The sequence below is a fragment of the Mytilus californianus genome, unplaced genomic scaffold (genome assembly GCF_021869535.1).
Source record: "Mytilus californianus isolate M0D057914Y unplaced genomic scaffold, xbMytCali1.0.p SCAF_5, whole genome shotgun sequence".
NCBI lineage: Eukaryota > Metazoa > Mollusca > Bivalvia > Mytilida > Mytilidae > Mytilus > Mytilus californianus.
Window position 1 is genome coordinate 18201878 of NW_026262701.1, and position 15003 is coordinate 18216880.

A 15003-nucleotide genomic window follows, 5' to 3' on the forward strand; every position below is an offset into this window, starting at 1 on the left:
TGTTATATTTTTATCAACTTATTGTTATAATATATATGGGTCATGTGGGCTATTGCCATCACTTAGTGTCTATCATTGTTGTCATCATAGAAGTCTTCATAAATTTTTTGTTGATCCTCTACTTTTAAATCACAGGACCAATTTCAACCAAATTTTGTCTGAACCATTCTTGCAGTGTTTTATATAAAGTTTGAGGTTTTTGTTCCTGCCAATCAACCAACATTGTCACCATGGCTAGAAATATAACATAAGGATAAACTTCTTTAATAGTTTAATTTCTTGAATACTATAATGCATGGAGGAAATCTGGACTGGTCAGAAATGCTCAGAATATCATGAAAACTATAATACATGGAGGAAATCTGAACTGGTCAGAAATGCTCAGAATATCATGAAAACTATGATACATGGAGGAAATCTGAACTGGTCAGAAATGCTCAGAATATCATGAAAACTATGATACATGGAGGAAATCTGAACTGGTCAGAAATGCTCAGAATATCATGAAAACTATAATAAAAACTGAAACTGTAACCAGCTGAAATGAACCAGGTTAGCAATTCAGGAGAATCTTATTCATATTGAAAAAGGTATATAATATTGGATGATGCAAATCTACTACATGATGATTGTAAGAACTATTTACAGTTGTGTAAATGGTTGTAATCTGATATTGATGGGTTTGTATGCTTAATTTTTGTCACTCCAGTCCCCTGGGAAATTATATTGTTTAAATGAGAAAATAAAGGTGGAAATTTGTTTTGACAATTATCACTTTTGCTGTTTGTAATTTATAGTCCTTGATTGGTCAAAAAATCTGTTGTCTTGCTGAAGACTCTAATACAAAAGAAAGTTTATCTGGAATGGCAACAGCTTAAACTGGTGGTATAAAGTTTTATATTTCAGATGGTCACTGGTCTGGATAATCCATACAGTGAAATTTACATCAGGTATATGTCCATTGTTCTTGACCTCATTTTCATGGTTCAGTGACTGCATTGAAAAACTTTTGTAAATCTTTGTTCAGATATTATGAAAGAATATTTGTAAGACATAGAAGTCGGTCAGATTGGATTCACCCGACCATGACCTTGTGTCCTTATTCAGAAATTAATATTGATTTTTTTTATAAGATCAGTTTCTCGGACACTCAAAGCAATGGATCATCTATATTTGGTATAAAGATTGGTTGCAAGGGGTACTTGTCTGTTTAACTTGGTTAATCTGACCTGATTTTCATGGTCCATTGGTCTCAAAAGTTTTCATGATTATGTCAGTTTCTGGAATACTTCAGTAAAAGGTCAACTATAATTGGAGTATAGAATGGTTTAAAGGGGTACATGTCTGTCTGAAAGGGTTCATATTAACTTCGCTTCATTTTCTTGTTTCATTGATCAATGTTAGATTTTTGTTATTGGGTTAAGTTTCTTGAAAAGTATAAATAATAGGTATACATTGTATTTGTTATATAGAAAAATTGTAATGGGAACATGTCCGTCTGCTAATGTTCATGAAATTGACCAGATTTTAATGGTTCAATTATCAATGTTAAGTATACTATTTGAGAAAACTATTGGCATACAGAATGATTGTCAGGGCTTCATATCTGTCTGATATTGTTCATTGGACGTTGACCTCATTTTTATTGATCAAAGGTTAAGCTTTTGTGATTAAGTCAGTTTCTCTGATAAGTAATTGGTCCTAATGATAATAGTAAGTTTATGTGATGCCTGTAGTATGACCTAGATCATGAAGTTTTTAATATAAAAGTCACAATCAGTTAATAAGGCAAGACATTAAAGTGTGTGCTCTTGTGTAATTTATCAGTTACTCATGTTTTCTAGACAAAAAACACCACAAAAAAAATGAGGAGAAATGAAATACATAGGAGAGGGAAAAATGAACATGTTGATTTTGACAAAACTTTTAAATGGTAGTACAAAAATTTAGAAAACATAATAGAATATTTTTTTGTCTGAATTAGAATAATTGAAAATTTAAATTATAGATTTATATAGTAGCACACAGCTACAAGAAATCGATTCTGTGTCTTTTTGTACATAAACTTAGTAAATAATTATAAAAATATATTCCTTATAGCTATCATATTTTCATCCTGAATATGCATGAAAAAATTTACCACTGGATGTTAAGCAATGAGCAATCAATCAATCAATTAATTACCATTTGTTAGTTCAAGTGGTAAAATTATTTTTTCATACTTTATAGTTTCTATGAAGAAGTATCATCCAAGATGTATACATGAAATGTTTGACACTGGATGTTTAGCAACCAAGAACTATTAAACAACAGTAAAATGGCATGTAGAGAACAAGTCAGCTGTAACGTAGAATAAAATGGATGTAAGTATTTATCAGACAGATGATAATGTGGGATATTGAAGCATTTATAGGTTTAATAACAACTTACAAGTGAGAATTCAATATTGCTTTATATCAACTCGAGTTATCTAATTTCAATATAATAATAAATGACCCTTCGGCAAGTTTATTATTACTGTCTAAATTAAATAACTACAGTTGGTATCAAGCCATATCCAATTCTCATGAGTTGTAAAACCTATTGCCCTTATTGTTAACATTCTCATTGTGTTAAATTAAAAATTCTGCGAATCATTGATATAGTCTTTTGCACATACCTGTATGACATCATGTGTCCTATTCCAGAATCAAACTTTCGCATCAGACATTTTACAACTTTTTGTATGCTTCAGAATGTAATAAAATTTGACAAAAAGTAGATTTTTAGGTGAAAAGTGTGAGTGTTTTGTATTTTATTGAAGACACCGCACATGTCTGTTGCCATGAACGAAATGTTTATCGTCTTAACCTTTGAAAGTCACCAATGACCTAAAAAATAGCCAATGGAAATGTTGTAATATCATCCCATGATGCTAGATAAGCTGTGTGATACGAAAAATATTTCTTCATGCAAGAAATAGATCACAGTCCACAATTATAAGAGAAATTTTTGTATATGTTTGAATAAAACAAACCATAAAAAAAATATGTACAAACATAGACAACAAAGAACAACACAAGATCCAGATAGTCTTAAATTGGTACAGGCACACAATTTGATTGGGTTAATGTTTGTATGCATTGTAATTTGCCTCTTTCTGTGTGGTTTTTGCTCATTGTTGAAGACTGCACAGTGACCTGTAGTAGTTCACATTTTTGCCCTTTAGTCTTTGCTGGAATTGTCTCGTGAGCAACCACACCTTTTCTCCATATTTTCAAGAATAGTCCAGGGTCACTGAGCATACTGAAGTCCTGGGTCACTGAGCATACTGAAGTCCTGGGTCACTGAGCATACTGAAGTCCTGGGTCACTGAGCATACTGAAGTCCTGGGTCACTGAGCATACTGAAGTCCAGGGTCACTGAGCAAGTCCTGGGTCACTGAGCATACAATGAAGTCCTGGGTCACTGAGCATACTGAAGTCTTAACTTTAGTCCTGTTTTGGTTTATTTAATGCCTCAGATGAAAGTGCCAAAATTAAACACACAAAAATGAAACATTGACCAAAAAGATAAATGCAAGATTTTCCATAATCATAATTAAATATGATATTATATAATATACAATTTAATTTGATAAGAAAAACCATAATTGCACTAATTATATTATTAGTAAAATGGAAACATCCAATGGTGTAACAGTTTAATTAATGGTCCCCTATACGTGATTACCAGATCAATATTATTACAATAACACGTAATTAATAAAAGGTAAACAATTAATCGACCCTCGTTATAATCAGTGCAAACAAATATGATATGCAATCTTTCTTCATAAATATTATGACAACAGTTTGTGTTGCTATGAATCACTGACAACTAATTGAACAATAATTTCTGAAATACACATATCAAAATACAGTTTTGACACAAAGTGCATAAATGTAACCAGGTTTTTTTTTTGTAAAATATGCAAAATAAACCTACCTGGTACATCAAAATATTAGGCATGTGCCAAGAAAAGTACTGGAACAGCTACATGAAGTATATTAGTTATCTTGGTGTAATCAGGGGTGTACAGAATTTTACACCAGTGTAAAATTTGGTACACCTCTGCTCTGATTGCACCAAGATAACAAATTTATTTCTTATAAAATGTTCCTTTACTTATTTTTGTACAGGGGAATAAGATTGAAATATTCTTATGAAGAGCTTCCACTACACATTTTTTCAACACTAATGTTGCTGCACATTGTAAAATATTACCTTTTTTTAGGGGGGTATTTTGGAGAACACTTTTTTTTATTGATTTGAAAAAAAATTATTTTGGCCAAATTTTTTTTTTTTTTTCCAAAATAATATTTTGGGGAATTAGTAAAAAAAAATTTTTTTTTGTAACTAGTCATTTTTCATTTTGGCAAAATTTTGGCAAATTTTTATCCCATGTAAATAAGGGGGGTGTTATTTACACCCAGGCAATAAACCAATCAGATTGCAAGATTCTTGCTTCATAAGAAATAATAACACTTATGTGCCCAAAATAGTCACTCAACAGATTGGTCCATGAAGATTAAGTAGTCTAACACCAATGGGCCAATATTAGTCCATGGACACTAAGGAGACTAAATCCTAACACAATTGGACCAAAAATATTCCTGAGACACTTTGTAGAATGAAATGTATTCTTGTCAAATTTTTTACACTAATTACTCGCTAAGATTAAATGTCCTGACACAAAAATAGACATAAGCAATGTAATCTTATTTGTCTTTTATAATAGGAACAATATTGATAAAAATGATTAAAAAAAAGAAAATAATTGGGAATATGATGGTAGGTAAACAAGTGGACATTAGATAAAAAATCAAAAAGAAAAACATACAAATTAGACCTAAAAATGGAGATTCAAGTACAAAACTAGGTATTACTTCTTCTTAAGTTTAGTAAGAAAAATCTAATACATATGGTATATAAAAAACTGTATTTTTACTTTCATACTATGAAAAATAATCCCATGAAAACGTATGAATCATTGGTAGTAGAAAACATCTAAGTAAGGTAAAAAAAAATCATGTAAACATATATTACAAATGACTTAAATTTCTATTTTTAGATGGAAGTTGTTTCAAATTTTACATAATATAATGATTATATATGCATTTCATATTCAATTTATAGGATAAACATTTTGTATACATTAACCCTAATACGTGGAAAAACGTAAAAACTTATTGTACTAAAGCATCAGTTATCTCCCCTTACACACAATCTAATTGTAAAATCTGATAGTTTACTTATTTATCAAAGATCTAACAGCCAATAAATAAAAATTATCAGTTTGAATCTTGTCAGTTTTAATAAGATAATCTCAAAAGCATCCCAAATTATTATGATTTTATGAATTTTGTTGCGTGGATTTAAGTATTAGAGAGTATAAACTGCACTAACTTGTATGAATTATGAAAATGAATGCAGGCTGTTTGTAGATATCGTTAGATCTAAAATGACAAAAAATTGAGTCAGTATGTCTAGTCAAAGTGATAAATAACATTTATTATCAATTGTCATAATAATTTAATGTGTTGAAATATAATCAGGTTGTAACACAGAAGATACAGTCAAAAGATGTCCTTGCAGTTTTGTGATGATGAATGGTCGTCTGGCTGTGTCGGTGGTCATATTTACAATGGTAAGAAACTTGTTTCTGTTTTGAAGTATAGGAAAGGTTTGCATCTAGGTATCCACCACGCTAAAATACCCATTTAGTGTGTTTTAAATGTATATATATGTGTATAAAGTATGGAAACTCCATAAAAAATGGTGTTTTCTTCTGCAACATGAATTACCATTCCTGCACAAATTTATGTATAATCCTTTGGAAAAGTTTATTGTTAGTTTCTACTAATGCCACAAATTATTGGAAGTTGTAGTCTAAATGAGGCCTTTCTAGCTCACCTGGCCAAAAGGGTCAAGTGAGCTGTTCTCATCACTTGGCGTTTGTCATCATTTAACTTTTACATACATCTTCTCCTCTGAAACTACTTGGTCAAATTTAACCAAACTTGGCTACAATCATCATTGTGTTATCTAGTTAAGGTAGATCATAAGTATATACTTTTTGAGACAGAATTTTCTTATAATTTTCCAAAATGAATATTTTACTATGCTTTTTTCAAAAATATAATAAAAAGTATGGGTCACCGTGCTATTTTTCAAGCTATGAGTCGTTGAAAATTGCCTAAATTTGGTTACATTGTTCATGAAAAAACACATTTGTGTGCATAAAAAAATTCTATGAGATAGAATTTTGAAATAAATTGTGAGAAGATAGGTTTTATTATATGTTTTAAGAAAATAAAAATAAAAAATGGTGTCACCGAACTTGTTTTCTTGCTACAAGTAAAAATAAAAAATTTCCCTATTAGTCCAGTATAATTTTTTTACTAAAAGAGTTATCTCCCCTTAAATGTCTCATTTGAAAAAAATGATTCTAAAAACAAACAAAAATGATATTTGTTTAAATATTTTGAATAATACAATAAATCACCAAGTTTTCTTTATATAAATAAACAGTCTAACCATTAAATTGCAAATCTGTCTCCAAATTTGCAGATTTGGACAAATAACTAGACCGATTTTGTACTGTGATTGTACAATCCAAGATGGCGGTATACCATGAATCTACCTTAAGGTAAAATACAAATGCTGTCTATCACATCTTGATACATGTATTGCTATAAATAGAGAAATTCTGTCTAGGCTAAAATGTTTAGAATGTTGAGATGTCTATTTACATCAAAACTATCAGACTACTTTTATAGGAATTATTGCCCTTTAATGATGAATTTTACCAATTTTTTTAAAATTTTTTTATCTTCAAAACTTTGATAGATAAAGAGAAAGTTTAAAGGCAAAAATGATTAGAAAGACAAGATCTTTAAAGAAATCAACATGGCAGAAATCGTCTAACTACTTTTTATTGGAGTTATTGCCCTTTAATGGCAATTTTTACTAGTTTTTAGTGTTATTGCCTATTATCTTGAAAATTATAATTAATAAATAGACACTTTAAAGGCAAAAATGATCAGTAAGACAAGATCTACAATTAAGTGACGAAAATTGTCCAAAGAGACATTGTTGGAGTTTATGCTCTTTAATGACATTTTTTACCCATTTTAGTGTTTATGCCTATTATCTTGAAAAACTATAATAGATAGAAAGACACTTTAAAAGCAAAAATGATCAGCAAATTAAGATCTACTATACAACAGGGCACAAATAGTCACTCTACTCCTGATTGTAGTTATTGCCCTTTAATGACAATTTTTACTATTTCTTTTCATTTTTTGCCTACTTTATCTTGAAAACAATAATAGATAGATTATAGAAACTTTAAACTTCAAAATGATCAGCCAAACAAGATCTGCAATTAAGTCAAATTAAAATATTAATGTTTAGTTGCTTTTAATTAATGGAGTTTGATTAAAAAGTGGGCTCTTCTATGGTTTCATTATTTAAAAACAGCTTTATTTTCTAATTTAGTGCAGATGTACTCATCAGAAATGTCTATATACATTACATATGAGCAGTTAAATCCCTTTAAATATTTTTTGAAAAAAATCTTGCATTTGAAGTATTTTTTGGTTCTGCAACCAATCAGTAATATACCTAAAGGTGTTATCTGGGTGCACTTTGAACGATATGATTTTTTTTTTGTTCTGCAACCATTCAATTATATTCCAAGGTGTTGTTTTGGTGCACTTTTAACTCTTTGCCCTGACCCTCCTTCTCTATGCTAAATAAGTCATAAAGGTAGGTTGATGACAAGTATTACATTTACTATGATAAAAACAAATTGCAGATGTTATAATCCATTTGGGTGACTAATTCTATTTTTATTGTAATGACTACTGTGATTTACTGTGACATAATAGATAACTGTTGTTTTTATTTGTTTGTTGGACTGCATGGGAAGTCCAAATTTTCAAGCTTTTTCAAATGTAAATTTATCGGAGTGGCCGAATGCCATACAAATGGCATCATTGTTACCAGGGTAACATGATTGAATTCAGTTGATCTTGGTTGGAGTTAATTAGTATTTACTTCTTTTCTGCAAAGCACCTAACATTTAGGAGAAAGAGCAAACATATTACTTATTCAAATTTATGCATATTTATTTTATGTATGAAATAGCAAACTGCATCATTTGGCATTTACATGTTGATGGAATGCAACATCATATAATAATAATCTTTAGCAATAGCAGTAGAATGTATGATATAGAAGATTCTACAAGTGTTTCAGCAATGGGTTGTAGAATACTGATAATAGTTTTTTTTACAACAAATAGATCACATTGACCTATATTGTGCAGTTGAAGCCTCTTAATGAATACTTGCATTGTACAAAATATTTTTTTTGAAAATACCTGTTATCCTTTGTATACATTATATTCAAAATATCTCTCATTCTGCTCTGTTTTTTTTTTTGTTTTTTTTTTTTGCTTTTATTTAGTACTGTGGGATATAAAAAATAACAGAGTTAGAGATCTGTTGATTATTTTGTGATAGAAGTATTTAGTAATGGGTTTTAGTCATAATAATATAAGAATGAGGAGATGTGGTACAATTTCCAATGTGACAACTCATAATGCACCAAAGATAGTACAGTTCAAATTGTTCTAGCTCTTTGAATTTTCATATAAAAAAAACAGAGGTAAGGTGTGGCTTGGAGCTCTATGAATCATTTCCTATACAGTAATGAAATATATCACAAATTATATTTTCTCAATATTCAATTACAGAACCTTCTGAACTTTTGGGTATGATTTCCACGGTTTTGACATTTCCATATACAGTATTGTTATACCAGATAATGGTATTTACATTTTGTTTACCAAAGTTTTGTTCTTTCACATGCCAAATTATGGCTCCATAAACAATAAAGCATTATAATGGGGAACACCCACAATAGAAATTAACATCAGACACTTTGATTTTAAAAATTTGTATGCAGTCTCAGCATAATTTTAATTTGAAATTTATGTGATAATTATCCTAAGCTCAGTAACATTAACTTACTTAAAAGCAATATATGTTATATTATTATTTATTATTCAGTGACCCATTGACCATGGCCAGGGCTTGACCCCACCATACAAATGTTCATTAAAATGCATGTTGTTAAGTATGTATTAAATCATTTAGTTCTATAAATGCTATAGGTATGATAGTCTGGGATAATTTGAGAATCTCATAAACAAGTCTGAGGTGTTGGTTTTCAAATATAGTTATAATCCATTCATATATTTATTTCAGAAAATTAAATTAAAATGAAATAAAAATCTTTTTTCGTGACAGTGTGAGATAGTAATTACTTTCGCACACCTTAAAAGAATGAAAAAAGTCAAAACGACAATAGATTATTCTCTGCATAAGAAGGTTAAAGTTTCAAAAAAATTTCAACAAAGAATAAAACCATATTCAAACTTTTGATGTATAACTGTTGACAAATGCTTTTTAACTGGAAGAGTAATTAAGTTTTTTTCATAAAAAGATGAATTACCTATTTTACAGCGATTAACATCAATAAACACTTTATTGGTGTTAGTGTGAGACAGTTTAGCATTTTGCTAGGGGGAATAACTCTGCATGTTGGTCCAAGCAGCACGTGTCAACCTATTATTAGACTTAAGACAGACAGTTGGTAAAATGAGACAGAAGAAACCTACCTAGGTGAAAAGCAAAAACTATAGGTCAAAAGATTAACTAACATGACCATTGCCAAAAAGAAAAAAAAGATAACACAGACATAAGGCATCTGTCTATATAACACTAAGTTGAATAATGACTGAGCAACACGAATCTCACCAAAAACCTTTTACAATTAAATAAAAAGCAAAATATGCCAAAAGTTCATAAAAATAATATAATTTTTATAAATAAAGTATCTTGTAGTAAATTTCATAGTAAATGCATTTCCATTGACAACCCTGTACTGAGATAGATTCATTGAAACTGAAAAACTTTAAATAAATTCAATCTGTTGAAGAAATTACTTTTAATAATGAACAAATAATTTCAGAAAATAATTTAATTTACAAAATTATTCTATATATTACATAGATAAATACAAATAACTGAAAAAAGTACCAAGACATTATAGGTTCAATTAAGCTTTACAACAATAGGCAATGTTTAAAAGACAGCAATATTTGGCAAGATTTTAAAATTCAGCAATAAACATAAATTATTTTGTACAAATTCAGTGAGTGGATTCAGGTTCAAGATGACTATGATTATCTTGAAAGTGAGTATTTGCTTCATCCAAGCTGTGTGATTCATAACTACACTTGCAGCACTTTAACGGAAAAGATTTAGTATGTCTATGAATATGTGATTGAAGGTGTTCTTTCCTATGAAAGGCTTTATCGCACACAAAACAACGGTATTTCTTTTCTCCGTGAATTCTCTTGTGTCTGAAGTAAGATGATCTATTTGTAAAGGTCTTACTACATAGTTCACAAACAAACTTCCCTGATGAAGCATCTCTTGGAACTTGATTTGGCATACTTTCCGACTGTCTTTTTTTGTAACTTCTCTGCCTCTTTATTTTATTGTCATGCTGGTCCATTCCAGGAGCCCCCTGCAGCACATCATTGCTGCTATCTTCACCATACAACTCAGAATTGTTCTGCATGTAAGATTCATCTGCTATGTCATCGCCATGGTATTCAAAATGTGTTGAGATGTCCTTGTAACTTGTAGTGTCACCATCTGAACTGTAACTTTGATTGTAATCATTTCCTGTTGTAGAGGAACAGCTATACTCCTCGTCATTGTTTGGTTCTGACTTTACAACAACTGGTCTGTTATTTCCATTTACCACCATTTCATTACCAGTTTTAGACATACTGCTATGATTACCATTATCAATAAACTGATTTGGCATTGATCTGTCAACAGGTTTTGGCGTCTTCTCTCTTTCAATTTCATAATTTTTTGGACTGTTATTTTCATCTCTGACTGGTGATGCAACTTCCTGTTTAACTGACACATCCTTTAGGATTTTAGATCCGTTGTCATATTTGCTTGGCGTTATGGAATTACTATTATGATTTTGCTCAGACTGATTGTTCCGCAATGGATCATCATTCTCATTAGAATGTCTTGATGTCATTTTGCAAGCATTTTGTTTAACTCGTCTTACAGCAAATTGTTCATCGAGCTGATTTTGAGCAAAATAAAAATCAGCTAGATTTTGAGATCTTGTTGGTTCATCATACGTTTGTGTAATTTCACTATCTTTGGTGGTAATTACTGGGTAGGTTATTTCATCATTTGATGACCTTCGTCTCCTTCCACGTGACTTTGAAAGGGAAATCAATGAACTAAACTGTTGGCTCTTATATAAAGGTGCATTATCCTCAACAAATACGGCTGATTCCTGGGAAGCAGAAATATCTGTGTTTTTATTTGATAGCCTATCATCTTGTATTGCTCCAGATGGTACTTCCTGTCTTCTTGTCAGACTTGACATCACTTGGTGGTTCTGAATGTTCATACCATTATTTTTATACTTTTCTTCAAGAGATGCTGAATCCATTGTTTTATCTGAAGAATGCACTTCTCTCTCAGACAGGTCATACTTTTGGTTCCCTGTTTTGAAAACAGCTGTTCCCGAATCTCCTGCTAAAGGATTATTAATGGAGTTCTGCTTTAAATTATTAACAATACTGTGTAAAACTTTTCCTGGCTTTCTTGGTTTCCTTTGATTCTGAATTTTATTTTCACAGCTTTCTTGACTTCCAGAAACAGATACTTGTCTTTCACAGTCTTGATTTTGACCTTTCTGCTTTACAAATTTCCAGGAATCATCTGTTTTTTCGTTGGTCCCAGCATTTGTGACACTTTTCTGTTTATCATGTTGAACAAGTTCTGTATAATTTTCACTTTCTGTGTAGTCATTCGTTATATTTGGTGATCTATTCTGTTTGGGTTGTTTCCCCTGAATCGGAAAGTCATACATTTGTTCACATGAAGATTCTGACACTGGAGATGATGTATTGTGTCTACTAAATTGCCGGTACACTGTAGATTTATCTTTATCATATGCAGACTTCTTATCCAGAACCATGTATCCTAACACTTTGTATTCTGCTATTTTAAGGTCTAACCACATGATGAAATGAGAAAGAGTCCATGGCTGGACACTCCTCATCATGTCTGAAAACATTTGTTTCACATCCACCAAGTCAGCATCCATTGTCAAAGGTTATTCAGGTTACTTTCACTTTCAAATTATCACAATTTAATTATAGTATTGTACAGTAAACTTTTTTAAAGCATTAAAATTCTGTAATTTTCATAACTGTCCTATGGTTATAAACCAACCCAGAAATTTATATTATGAATATGTCACAATACTCAAAAGTATTACTATTGCCTGTAGAGAAGTACCTGAGGGTAGTAAGATAACACCTGTCTGTCTGATTATGAAATCAAACAATCACCATGAGAGAGAGTAATGCTCAAAGGCTACTGTCACACATTCAATTATTTCTAATTAGCTACAGGCAATTTAATTAGACAAACTTGAAATAAACATAATTCTCTTAATGAAATTACTTTTGATAAAGAACACATGATTCCAGAAAATATTAACCAAATTATTCAACTTACAGAAAGAAATATGACCACTGGTAAAATATTACAAAAATATTTCTAAAAACCTGCAAGGAAAGATGCCCCCATGAGACAGTAGTCATTTTCACACACCATAATTATATTTGAAAATTGTAAAAAAAAAATCACACACAAGAGATTATTCTCTGTATGGGAAGGTTAAAGTTTCACAAAATTTTAAACAATGATTATGAATAAAACCATATTCAAACTTTTGATGTTTAACTGTTGACAAACACTATTTTACTGAGAGAGTAATTATTTTTTTTATATAAAAAGATGAATTACCTATCACACAGAGATTAACACCAATAAACACTTTATTGTCAATTGATTTCAATGCATGAATATGTAATTATAGTATTAATATATTGTTTAGTGTTTTGAAGTGATTCTTACAGAGATGTTTGAAAGTTATCTAGTTTCACTGCTGTATTGTGAAGTTTTTGCTCACCTGGTGATAGGCAATACGAGCTACTACCTTCTTTCTCTCTCTACTTGAAGTAAAAAAAAAATTTTTTGATAATTTTATTCATACAATATTTAACAGAGATTACCAAAGGTCTACTATCAACACCAAATCCCTTAATGGACAAACAGCATTTAATTTTAAACAAAGACAATAGCTGGTGACGTCAGACTTGGAATAGGCCAGTTAAATGTGTCAGGGTTTAATAGTTTTGTAATTTGTGAAAAAAACAGAAGGTACAGAGAAATTACCTACAATAAAAATCAGTTCAGGAAATTAAAAGCACTAGTAAAAGACAACATGTAAAATGAATTAATATTTTACCAAAGAATGCTTACATTTACTGAAAGCTGTTGCAAAGTACTTAACCTATTATAGAAATCATCCCTACTTACACACTGATAAGTAAAGTTTTGTGTTTTTTGAATGACCCTCCCTTCTTTTTGCCTAAAGCCTAGATGTCCTCTCAAGGCCATTTTTTTGGAAAATCATGGTTCCACCACAATTGTGCTATTCTTTTCTTTTTTCATCATAGATTATTTTTTGTTTGAAAGCTTTTTTTCCAGATAGTTCTAAATGAAAAATAAAAGGAGACATTCAGAATATATAATAATAATGATAACTGATCTACAACCACCCATTAACACAACACAATGTTAAGTGACCTACTGCAACCCAACAACACAACACCTTGTAAAGTGACCTACTGCAACCGAACAACACAACACCTTGTAAAGTGACCTACAGCAAACCAACAACAAAACACAATGATAACTGACCTACAACCACCAATTAACACAACACAATGTTAAGTGACCTACTGCAATTCAACAACACAACACCTTGTTAATTGACCTACAGCAATCCATCAACACAACACTGTGTTTAATGACCTACAGTAATCCAACAACACAACACAATGTTCAGTGACCTTCAGCAACCTAACAACACAACACATTTTTAAGTGACTTACAGCAACCAATTGAACAACACACCATCATTTAAGTTTCCTATAGCAACAAAAATCCAATGCAACCTCATGTTAAATGACTTACAGCAACCCTACAACACAACACATTTTTAAGTGACTTACAGCAACCCATTGAACAACACACCATCATGTTAAGTTTCCTACAGCAACACATTGAACAACACGACACAATGTTAAGTTTCCTACAGCAACCCACAACACAACATCATGTGAAGTGACCTACTGCTGCCCAACAACGAAACTCCATGCTAAAAGACCTACAGCAACCTAACAACACAACACCATGTTAAGTGACCTACAGCAAACCAACAATACATCACATTTGTAAGTGATCTACAGCAACCAAACAACACAACTTCATGTTAAATGATCTACAGCAAACCAACAACACAACACAATGTTAAGTGACCTTCAATAATCTAACAATGCAACCTTATATGACATGACCTACAGCAACCCAACAATGCATCATCATGTTAAAGAACCTACAGCAACCCAACAACACAACACCATGTTAAGTGACCTATAGCAACCCACAACAGGACATCATGTGAAGTGACCTACTGCTGCCCAACAACGAAACTCCATGCTAAAAGACGTACAGCAACCTAACAACACAACACCATATTAAGTGACCTACAGTTAACCAACAACACAACACAATGTTAAGTGACATTCAATAACCTAAAAATGCAACCTCATATGAAATGACCTACAGCAACCCAACAATGCAACATCATGTTAAATAACCTACAGCAACCCAACAACATAACACCATGTTAACTGACTAGGAGCAAGCCAACAACACAACACAATGTTAACTGACCTTTGGCCACTCAACATCAAGCTGATACATTCTCATTCATTTTCAGAATTTTCTT

General features: G+C 31.1%; 1 protein-coding gene across 1 annotated transcript; it reads right to left on the reverse strand.

Moving 5' to 3' along the window:
* Positions 1 to 10241: 10241 nt before the first annotated feature.
* LOC127701874 (early growth response factor homolog 1-like) lies at positions 10242 to 12243 on the reverse strand. Its single transcript, XM_052205845.1, has one exon. It carries the CDS (start codon positions 12241 to 12243, stop codon positions 10243 to 10245), a length of 2001 nt encoding a protein of 666 aa, XP_052061805.1. The 3' UTR covers position 10242.
* Positions 12244 to 15003: the final 2760 nt, after the last annotated feature.

Bases quoted from the DNA above. Each gene is read 5' to 3' on its own strand.
- LOC127701874 (XM_052205845.1), bottom strand. From the start codon at position 12,243: ATGGATGCTGACTTGGTGGATGTGAAACAAATGTTTTCAGACATGATG.